Source organism: Artemia sp. Qi Xiang Cuo, chromosome 21 (genome assembly GCF_049724085.1).
Source record: "Artemia sp. Qi Xiang Cuo chromosome 21, ASM4972408v1, whole genome shotgun sequence".
NCBI lineage: Eukaryota > Metazoa > Arthropoda > Branchiopoda > Anostraca > Artemiidae > Artemia > Artemia sp. Qi Xiang Cuo.
The window spans coordinates 5,031,003-5,043,162 of NC_142814.1; the positions used below are offsets into that span (position 1 = coordinate 5,031,003).

At 36.1% G+C, this 12,160-nt stretch overlaps 1 protein-coding gene across 3 annotated transcripts in view; it reads left to right on the forward strand.

The window, feature by feature from the left end:
* Nucleotides 1–8,792: 8,792 nt before the first annotated feature.
* The window catches only part of LOC148939179 (beta-1,4-mannosylglycolipid beta-1,3-N-acetylglucosaminyltransferase brn-like), a 36,535-nt gene continuing 33,167 nt past the window's right edge, over nucleotides 8,793–12,160 (forward strand). The window contains exon 1 of one of the 3 annotated variants that reach the window (XM_089106644.1): nucleotides 8,793–8,869. Coding sequence is in view for 1 of the 3 variants with exons in the window: in XM_089106643.1 (XP_088962769.1) it covers nucleotides 8,816–8,843 (28 nt within the window). In the remaining 2 variants the exon portion in view is untranslated. Of the gene's footprint in view, nucleotides 8,870–8,895; nucleotides 9,056–12,160 lie in introns of those variants that run through there. The other 2 variants (XM_089106643.1, XM_089106647.1) reach the window with 2 other exon arrangements.

A 12,160-nucleotide genomic window follows, 5' to 3' on the forward strand; every position in this document is an offset into this window, starting at 1 on the left:
ATACAGCAAGAAAAGCAAGTCCGATCCCAAACTCCTTTGGCGGAATTTAGTGAAGCCCAAAGAATCGACCTCTGAGGTCCCGCTTCTGACAAAAGAGGCCTGGAATACTTACTTCACCGATCAGTTCAAAAGTCCCGACCAAGCACTACGGAATTCTTACCGGAGTGAGCTAGATGAAATGCTAAAACTGCCGAAAGAGAACATGGTAGTTAATAGAAGTGTCATGCGTGAATGCCTGAAAAAGCTAAAAAAGAAACTTTTAAGAGGCTTCAATAAAATTTGTGGCTAGCATTTACTTTACGGTAGTGAACAACTTCTTGAACATGTATCATTATTATTTCAAATTATCGTTACCAGAGGTATTGTCCCGGATACCTTTTGCATTGGTGTAATAACACCCATTCTCAAACCAGGGAAGCCTCCCTCCCGGTGCTCCTCATATAGGCCCATTACTGTGTCGACTACACTATGTAAACTATTTGAGCTTCTTATTCGTGCCAAAATTATAAGCAAGTGCTCGGTTCCCCCACACCAGTTTGGATTCCAACGATCGCTTGGATGTGATCATGCCCTTTACTCGCTGGTGTCTATACTGACTGACGCTGAGAATGACAACGATTCTTTAGTTTTAGCAGCCCATGATCTTGCCCGTGCTTTCGATTCGTCTATCCACGAACATATTTTACTCTCTGCAGCAGAGAGAGGCGTAGAAAATTCGGTCATTGAACCCCTTGATTCAATGTATAGTAATCTTCGTGTTAGGATAAAGTGTCCTGGTTGGGATTGTGATATGCTTTTAGAACGTGATATACCAGTGAAAAAGGGTATTGGGCAAGGGGCAGTAAATTCACCAGATTTATTCCATAATTCCGTAATCGAAGCGCAACATGAAGCACCAACAACGTGTATTTTATGCGGGATTGACGTGTCGCTCATAGGTTATGCTGACGACATTTTAAACATTAGTAGAACCCTGAATGGAATAAAGAGTTGTTTTAGTGCATTAAAGGTAGAATATGCTCGTGTCGGTCATACATTTAATCCATTGAAAACTGAATTGTTATTTTTCAATTATAAAGTGTCGACTGAGGACATATGCGTTATTTTAGATGATACGGAAATCAAACCTGTTCCATCACTTACTTACCTTGGAGTCCCGATCGGTACGTCACTCAAGGCCACACGCGTACTTATTATCGATGATACCCTTAGAAAAGTCCGTGCTGCATATGGAAAGCTTGTCCCGAGCAAGGCGAGATTTAGTCGTGAAATTTTAGCCCGATTGTATAATGCATTTGCTTTACCGAATTTTCTCTACATCTCTCCGTTTTGGAGTTGCTTCACACAGACAGAGAAGAAAAAGTTACGCACGATTTATTTTAAATATACTAAGTATCTGCTTGGACTACCACCATGGTCCAAAAACCGGTATTTGATCAGTAGATTTGGATTGATAGACCCTGCCTTGGCAGTTCCTGCCAGAGTAGCGAGTTTTCATAAAAAGTTCATGACTCTAGGTCATCCTTGGGTAACTCTTCAGGGACAGACTTGAGTTGATTGTGTTTTTGAATGTTGATGTTGAGGGCCCATTTCATTGTATATATTCGTATTAAACCGTACTTTGTTGTTTGTCTTTTATTTTCTTTTTTCACTTTCCTATACTCTGCCGCCCATTGTATCTCTTACAGTTTTGGCAGGTAATAAATCTATATTATATTATATTATTATTATTATATTATACAGTTCGTTACCATGAACTGTTTGATAAATATGTTTTAACCGCCATCACAGACTATGGCTTATTACGAAAGGGCTGATAGATATGATACCTTCTTTGGATGTCCCCTACCACTTAAATTTCAGAGAGTTCTGATCTTAGGAAATGAGATTACTAATACAGTCTTAGCCTTAAAAATGGAATAAACATGAAAACAAAACGCTGCCTATTGCTCTGGGATGTCAAATGGACACTTTTAGTGGCTTTGGACACTTTTTCACTCTGAGGGACACCGGGACACAATTGGGTCAAAAAGGCAGCTTTTTGAAAAAAAGGCACTTTTTGGACATTTTTCCAAATCAAAAACCAAATATCTTTATTTTCTTCTTTTTTTTTTTAAATACGACTGCTTTTAGTTTGTACTTACTTTTAAGCTTTGGTAACGTCTTGGGGATTTTTCTTAGATGTTTTGCGCCCTGCGCGAACACCATTTATCAACCGAATAGGAATAGGACCTAAAGTCTTAACCAATGTGGTATACTAGAACTGTTCGAATCCATCTTCTTCTTCTATCTTACGGTTGAAGTTTGTCATCAAGTCGTTCAACTTCAAGGACCCACCTACTGCTGGTGGCGAAGTCACCAAAACCGCTGAGAAGGCTGGAAAGAAGAAGTGAATGGCCAATCCCTGCTGGCACGTTCCCTGTAAATCCCTGTGGCGTGTAGCCTTGTGCATATGGCTATTATTACACTGCTGTTATAGAAAGAAAGGAGTTTCCCAGAAAAGCTGTGTTGCAGCTCGATTTTATTTATAGCCCCTAGCCAATGTTTCTGTTTTATATTCTATACTTTCAGCTGTGATTTTTTGTCAAACGCTGGTCGTCAGTTTCTATCGAGTATAACTCTAGCGAATTTATTTCAATCAGCTTTGTCTTCTCACTCTTTTAGTTCTCGAAAACGTCATTTTTTCTCAGGGCTACTTCGAAATGCTCAGAAAACGGCAAGATAGAGGAGTTGTTAAACGATTTTAACCAGTTGGCTGAGTGGTTAAGGTGATCGACGTCTTTTCTTTAACTGTAAAACCATGTAGGTCAAAATAAACATTTCGTTGCTACAGCCGTTCGGACCTTGTCGCACCCAAAGATCCGTAATAGCTACTGAAGATCAACGACTCACATCTTTTTCGCATAACTTATGAAAATGCTGAAGTGAAAATGAATGTCTATGATTGGTTCTTTCCTTTTCGACTCATATAGGTAGTGGTATCGATATAAAATTTCTCTCTGTTGACATTCTCATGACGATTTTTTTCTGCCATCTCTTCAAATTGAATTAGCACTAAACTTTATTTATAGGTAGCGTTAATGTCAAAGCTGGAAATACCTGCAGAACTCATGCGCTAAGTAGCAGAACTAAGAAGGACGAATTTCACAGGTTTTTTGGCACTTTTTTCACAGGTTATGAAAATTCATAGTGGTAATCCTGTATTTGGCTAATTTTCTAGAGGGACACTAAAAGTGTCCTTTCTTGGCCGACTTGGACACTGGTCCCTAAAAGTCTTGGCAACCCTGCTATTGCTTATTTTCCTGTCAATTGTAAACTTATTGAATGCACTAATTTGACAAGCATTGCATATTTGTAGTCTGATAACATGGAGTTTGAATCTCTTTAAATAAGATGCCAAGGATCTTAGTAATGTTTTTCAATACTAATTATCAAAGTAAATGTTTTTACTTTGACAAAAGAACTGAAAATGTGCTTATGTCTGTGGGGAGAATATTCAACCTGGCAAAACTATAGCCGTAACATCGGCTAGGGGGAAAAGAGTATTTGACTGGTGAAATTTTTCGGGTCTACAATAAATGTAGAACGACTTACAATGGCTTGTGAAACGGATTTTTACAAGTCAGATTTGACAAGTGTAATTTATTTAAATTAGTTCAAATTAAAAAGAATAAGAACAATGCAAATTTCTCATATCTTGCGATATCTAGATATTTTACAGTTTATTTATAAATCAGCTTTTTTTTTATTTTAGGAGAGGGTCATAATCTGATGAAAATGAGGTGGCGATTGAAAAATGCCTGTAAGGCTTCCCCTAACAATGAATGTGCTGGGAAAACCTGGGATGTCCTCAGTTGATGGATACGAGGATTTCAATTGAAGAATTCAAAACACTTTAAAAATGTCCGTGCCAATTCATATAATTTGCAATTTTGCTCATTACTAATAAAATATTGAGAAAAAAACAATTTTTCATCATGCGAAGTTTCCTACTTTGTAATAACCCTATACACTTTCAGTGAATATTTAAGCTCATATTCAGATACACTTGTATAAATTTTCTTACTGAGGAACAGGCTAAAATTTCAAAACTTGAATATAGGAGAATTTGTAAGAAGTTCAAAAAGCTAATTTTACATGAGAAGAAAAACTAAAGATTTTTAAGAACCTGAAACAACCTCTTCTTTAAACGTCTATGCTTCCTTCGCGACACACTCAACCCAGTGATACGAAGCTGGATAGTCGACTGTGATGTGCTTAATACTATCCCATCAGGGTGTTCATTGGCCTTAAGTTCTCTTCCCACCTTTTTATGAAAGACGCAGGTAGAGACAAGACTTAATTAACGGTGAAAGCAAAAATGTGCTGTGGATTACCGTGCCAACACGATACAATTGTACCGTTTTTGCTACAAATTAAAGATCTTTGTAAAATATAGTGTTTTGGACATTTCGTGACGCAATCCAAAATTTCTGGCATATTTTAATACATCCTCAAGCAACTTCTAATCTAAAGGATTTAAGTAAATTATAAAAAAGGAATTTTTGTCGACGCGAATTATTACATGAAATCTCGTCAAGTTTCAAACTAATCACACTAGAAATAACACTAACATTTTTTGTCTGAGAAAGCATAAAGACATCATCGAAAACAAGGTCTGCTTGCCTTTCAGATTATTATATAATTTATTCGCTGAAATTGAAACTGACATAGAATACCATAATTATGCTATAAAGTGCAATTCGGTTAGAAAACAGGCGTGATATTCTCCATGTTATGGCAACGCTGCGGGCAGGGTTGCCAACTGTCCCACTTTTGTGATTTTGTCGCACTTTCTCGGTCATTGTACTGTAGTAAGTACGGCACAGAAAACCGCACTTTTCCCATGAAAAGCCAGAAAGTGTCGCACAAAAGTGCTATGGTTTTTTTTTTATTTGAAAATCTGGATGTGAAAGAAAATAAATTGTCAATTGCGACCTTTCTGTGTTCGTAGTGTGACTGAAATAAAGCGTCGCCTTTAATTTGTTGACGGTATGCCAGTTCAATCAATTTGACAAACTGACAAAAAATAAAGAACCCTCGCCGAGAAGAAAAGAATCTCAACGTTTGAAATTTAGATTAGTTGGTGCTCAGTGAATTAGATCCAATTTAATCTTGGGTTCAGTCATGAAATAGAAGGGCCGTTCTTTTACTCATCTTTGTGCTAAGATCTTACATCTTTTAACAAAGAACGCTTAAAAGTGAAATCTTAGCACTAAGATTTTACATCTTATAGCGTTCTTTGCAAACGTCTTTCATCATTCTGCTCTGACCAGCAGTCCAAGAACAATGATTAGTATATCGTCAAAGTTCTCTCATCATTGTTCTATGTGGCAGAAAGATGGCGTCCTTTACACTTTTTTATAATGTCACTGAACTGTAAGATCTTAGAACAAAGATGGGTTAAAAGAACGGAAATCTTTGCAGAAAGATGTGAGATCTTAGATGTAAGATCTTAGTGCAAAAAAACGACCTAGAGTAAGAACCAACAAAAATAAGAAAAACAAGAAAGGTTAGCCAAGCTTTTCTTAAGCCTCAACATCAAGATTCTAGTAAATTATAAGCTGAGGACTAGTGTTAGGTGCCAGCTAGGTTAGCCTTAGTTGTTAGGTGACTGTAAACTTTAGGCATTGCGCATTAATCAAGATTGTGGGGAATGGTTTTATTTTTACTAGGCTAACATATCGACAAAGGGTGACAATTCTGGTAAGTATACAGCTTTCAACATAAATTAGCTAGAATGAGATTGAATACATCACTTGATGCTACTTTATATGCTCTTTTTACTTCAATAACCGTTTTTTCAGGAAATTAAAGTTTTAGCCCTTAAAGGGACTAAGAATGTTCAAAATAGCATATAGTAACCAAAAGTCTAAAAACATGTTTCTATAGTTAAATTATAGGCATTGCGCATTAATCAAGATTGTGGGAAATGGTGTTCTTTTTACTATGCTAACATACTGACAAAGGGGTTACAATTCTGGTAAGTATGCATCTTTCAACATAAATTAGTTAGAATGAGATTGAATACATCACTTGATGCTACTTTATATGCTCTCTTTACTTCAATAACCGTTTTTTCAGGAAATTAAAGTTTCAGCCCTTAAAGGGACTAAGAAGGTTCAAAATAGCACATAGTAACCAAAAGTCTAAAAACATCTTTCTATAGTTAAATTTTAGACATTGCGCATTAATCAAGATTGTTGGAAATGGTGTTCTTTTTACTAGGCTAACATACCGACAAAGTGGTGACAATTCTGGTAAGTATGCAGCTTTCAAGATAAATTAGATAGAATGAGATTGAATACATCACTTGATGCTACTTTATATGCTCTTTTTACTTCAATAACCGTTTTTTTCAGGAAATTAAAGTTTTAGCCCTTAAAGGGACTAAGAGGGTTCAAAATAGCACGTAGTAACCAAAAGTCTAAAAATATGTTTAAAAAAAAACTGTCGAGGTAGAAAAAATTGTCATTACGGTAGATTTACAGCTTCTAAGATAATCCAGCAATGCTCAAAATGAAAACATCACTTGATACCTTTTTTTTATCAATTTAATTAAAAAAACTCTGCAAAATAAGTTTTCAAAGAAAAGTAAAGAACTCCATTAAACCAAAAATGAGCAAAAATGAAATCAAATAATCTAGCAAGCGTGAAACTACCACAAATCAGCATCGATAAATAAATAAAACCCAAAACGAACAGAAATTACAATAACGAGCAGAAATTAACATGAGTAGGGCTCAAAACCCTTATGCCTTCCCAAGGCCAGAACATAATTTGCACTTTACTGAAAGAAATATAAATTTTTTTACTTTTATAACTTTAATAAATCAAATAATATTAACATTTTTATTACTAAATATCAGTGTATGCACACTAAACTGACAATGCACATTCATTTGTTCACTTTCCTTACTTTCTCTTTGCCGACTCAATTTTACATGTGGAGATGTGAAGGGTAATCGTCTGGGGTAATTTTTCACCGGAAAGCAATTGTCTAGAGAATCTTTCTGTCGGTGGAGGGGGGTATATTTTTCTGTGGAGATGGAGCTGGATTTATCAGTATTATTTAAAAAGCCATCAAAAATAAAAACGTGTTTTTTCAACCGAAAGTAACGACAAACATTAAACATTAAAACGAACAGAAATTATTACGTATATGAATGGGGTTACTCTCTCCTCAACACCTCGCTATTTACGATAATGTCGTAATTTTGTTCTGATTCTTTAAGAACGACTCCTGAAACACAAGAGCCGTTTAATTGAAACTACACGAGGATTTTTTTAAAGTACTAAAAAACCTTAGGGTGAAAAGTGAGGTGCTGAAGAAAGGGCAACCCTCCTCAATTAACGGAAAGGGCTGTAAGTTTCGGAATTTGCCTAGATTGTTTACACATAGTATGTTTTATTGAAATGTACACTAGATCGGGAGATCACCGGTGCAAACACGGTTATCCCCTGATTTTAGTCAGAAGTGAAGTTAAGAGCTATGACTAGAACATTGAATTGTGACGCAAAGTAATGGAAAAAAATTATCTAACAGTGTATCAAACAGTTATATGTATTCTTTGAAAAATAATCAGAAATAAAATTTAAAAACAAGTTTTTTTTTAACTGAAAACAAGAAGCGACATTAAAAAGTAAAACGAACAAAAATTATTCCGTATACGAAAGGGACTATCCCATCCTAAACGCCTCGTTCTTAACGGGGATAGTCTATCCCTTTTGACTTTCAAAAACAACACTAGGACTTCTGATTTCCAATTGAATGCACCGCATCCGAAGTCTATCCGATATACGACTACCCTTCCTAGAAAAACTCTAAATGTTAATAATCAGAAACTACTATACCTTACAGCCCATAGGGCCGTGTAAGGCGGGGGGAGGAGAATTACTAGGCCTTTCAAATATACTTAACAGAATGGATATATCAGAATTTTTATTGGATATGTTTGGAGAAATGATGGGCGTGGAGGGGGGCTGGCTGCCATCCAGTGATTTTCAACTATTAGAAAGTGCACTAGAACTTCTGATTTCTAATTCAGTGGGCCCCTCCGAAGTTTGTACGACCACCATTTCCATACAAGTCTTATAGGCCCTAGGGGTATAACTTATAGCTCTTGCCCAGAGGGCTATGGGGGGGGGCAAACACATAATTACTGGACCTTTAAATTATGCTGAACAAAATGGCTGCCTCAATTTTTTTTGTGGATCATGTAGATAAATAATAAGCATGGGGGGCTTTTTGCCCTCCAATCATTATCCACTGTTATAAATGACGCTAGAACTTGCAATTCGCGAAAAAATCAGCCCGTTTTGGAATTTCTACAATAATTTCTTTTTATACGAAGTGTCCTGGTCTAAAACAATATAATGATACATTATTCCCATATCGCTATTTACTTAGTCAGTGCTGTTGCGCAGCCTATAATTAAAAAAAAGCTGTTTGGGAGCCAGGAATCAAAGCTCTTATCAGAAAAGGTAAATTGTCCTTCGTTTTGTTTAAACCAGTGATTTTTCTTAACTGCTTAATATATGATCTGTTAAATATATGGTGTAATATTTGATGTTCAATATTTGATGGGTTGGCTTTAATCACTGGGTTCCAAAAACTCTGGTTATAGAAATCAGTGAATAGGCTCGTCGCACTTTTTAGGTAGAAAAACACTTTCTCGGCTCTTTTTGTCACACGTTGACAATGCCGTCAGTTGGCAACGCAGGATATAAGAATTTTGGTGGAAAGTTCAAATAACGCATATGACCCATTGGTGGAATGCGTCAAACCCCAAACAAGTTCAAATGTAGATTAGTCAGTCACTTAAAACTTGTAATAACTTGTTTTTGATTGTAAATTTTAGGCTAATAGCGCAATATGCGTTGACTTTTCTTTCAAAATAGCCTACAATGGACAGATTTTGCACTGATAGTTTTGATTTTCACCAGTGCTAATATTTAAAGATTTTGGAGAAGAGTAAATAGCATTCCTATGTAGGTAGACATGCTGACTCAAGTGGTAATTTTGGCTCTTTGTTTTTCTATCTTGGAAAGGGGCCAGGCTAGGAAAACGAAACTTTCAGGGATAGCCTAGGTCTACAGACTAAAGTATGAGTAAATTTCTAGGTAGGCCTATAATTTAGCTAGGATGAAAGTGAAAACATCATTTGATGCCTTTTTTATGATCTTTCATAATACAATAATTGCTTCTGGTCCTAGCTGTATCATAAGCCTTAAAAGGGGCCCCAAAGGTATGAAAGTGAAGATGTCATTTGATGTCTTTTTTATGCTCTTTCATTATACAATAATTGCTTCTGTTGCAAATTGCATCTTGAGCCATGAAAGGGGCCCCAAAGGTATTTCATTTTTGTAACCATACAAAGCAGTGGGGCCCTGCTTATACCCTACAACTACTACTGCTACTAAGCCTAAAAGCATTAAGGTGAAGCTTTCAGAGAACTTTTATGGGGTTTTGAAACAAGACAAAACACACTATGACAATATATGATGTTGAAAGGGTGCATGAGCAATATCTCAGTAACAGCTTATAGGATTAAGTTGAAACTTCCTGGGTATCATGATGGGATGTTGAACTAACAAAAAGGCACTATGTGCATACTATTGCTACTGCTGCACACTATATAAGTAATTTCTCAGGAGCAGCTTAGAGTGTTAAGTTGAATCTTTCTGAGCATGTATAGGGGGATTTTGAACTAACCAAAAATCTCTATGTGCATGCTATCAAAAGAGTGTAACAGGTAGGTTCTCAGGGACTGCTTTGAGTATTAATTTGAAAGATCCAGTGCATGTTGAGGAGAATTTTGAACCAACCAAAAGGCACTACATGCACAAAGCCACTACTACTGCTAAGGCTAAGGGAATCAAGGAGAAGTTTTCAGGGACTGTTAACAAGAATGTAGGCTAAATCAACACTTACCAAGAGAATACAGGTTATCAAAAGGGTGTTTCAGCAATATCTCAAAACACCTTAAAGTGTTAAGTTGAAATTATCAGGGTATGTTGAAGATGTTGAACTAATCAAAAAGGTACTATTTGAATACTACTACTGCTACCACTACTATTATTCCTAATTCTCCCACTACTGCTATTATTGCTAATACCAAGGCTATTAATAAAACTCTCAGGGAATGGTAAGGCTGTGTTGAAGTAAATCAAATACACTATTTGCATGCAGGTTGTCAAAAGGTTGTATCAGCAATATCTAAGGAGTGGTTTAGAGCATTAAGTTGAAGCTTTCAGAGCATTTTGAGGGGGGTGTTGAGCTAAATTAAACCACACTGTGCAAATGCAGGTTATCAAATTAAGATATCAGCAACACCCTCGGTTAGTGAGCTAAAACTGTCAGGAATACTAGTATTAATACCATTTTTGCTGCTGCTTCTACTATTATTACTGCTACTATTGAACTATATCAAATAGTTCAAGTGAATCCAGGCTGTCAAAATGCCAAAGGCAGGATATCTTAGGACTGGAATATGGCATAAAGCAGAAATTTTCAGGGAAATTTTATGTTTCTATGAAATTAAATCAAGAGGCACTATGTGTATGTTGGCTGTCAATAGGATGTTCAACAATATCTCAAGAATGGCATAAAGTATTAGATTGAAACTTTTAGGGCTAATACCATTGCTACTGCTACTACCACCATTGAACTAAATCAAAAAGGCTTAAATGTATCTAGGTTGTCAAAATGGCATAGATATAATGCCTTAGGAACAAAATAAAGTATTAGTTTTTAATTTTCAGGGAACTTTGATAGGGCAGAAAACTAAATGAAAAGTTATGTGTGTATCCAGATTGTCAAAAGGGTGCATTTACATAATACCTGTAGCAGCTAGGGTCATTACATTGGAACTTCCAGAGCATGTTGTTGGAAATGTTGAACTAAATAAAAAAAAACTGTGTCAATCCACACTTTTGTCATAAAGGGTGTATTTGTGATAATCTTGGAATTGATACAGGCCTAAAATCAAAGTTTTAGGGCATGTTAAATTAAACATGGATATTAAAAGGGCATAACTGCAATATATCTGGAACTACTATGGGTATTAATGTTAAAATTTCAGGGGATGTTGGGTGTATGTTGCACAAAATAAAAACATACTATATGCATGCAGGTTGTAAAAAGCATCAGTAGTATTTCAGGAGTGGTTGAGGGTATTAAATTAAACCTTTTAGGATTACTACAACTACTACTACTACTATTAATAAAACAACAACCTATACTGCCATGGCTGCTACTACTGCTACTGCAAATATATATGACTATGACTGCTTGCAACTGCAAAAACTTGCTACTGCAACTCCAGCTACTTGCAACTGCAACTCTAGCTACTTGAAACCACAACTCCAATTGCTTGTAACTGTAATTACTTGGAAATGTGATTGTGACTACAGGTGAGTTTGACAGCAACAATTACTTGTGTCTGCAGCTACTTACAACTGTGACTGCAATTGCTTGCAACTGTGATTGCAAATACTCTACAAAATTGACTTTGACTACTTGGAAATGTGAAAGCAATTTGCAAATGCATGCAACTGTGACTTCTTGTAACTGGAGCTACTTGCAGCAGCTACCACTACGACTTAAGTACTTACTACTACTGCTATTGAACTAAATTAAAAGAGTTATCAATCAGATTGTCAACATGGCTCAGATGCAGTGTCTTAGGAATTAAATAGGGGATTAAGTTGAAACTTTCAAGGAAAGTTGAGGGGGATGTAAAACTAAATCAAAAGAAACTATTGGTATCCAGTTTTCCAAAAGAGTGTCAATATCCTAGGAAAAAATCAGGGCAATATGCTGGACCTTCAGGGTATGTTTTGGGGATACTATGCTAAAAGACACTATGTGCATCCAGTTTTCTTCAAAAGGAATATCTGCAATATCTCAGGAATGGCTAAGGATATTAAGTTAAAATTGTGAGGGTATGTTGAGTGGGAAATTGAAATAAAATAAAATGCACTATGTGCACACAAAGCTGTTAAGAGGGTCTATCTGCTATATCTCTGGAAAGATTAAGGAAATGAAGTTGAAATTTTTTGGGCATGTTGAGGGCATAGTTAATTAATATCAGTCTATAGTCAAGGCTTTAGCTTGATT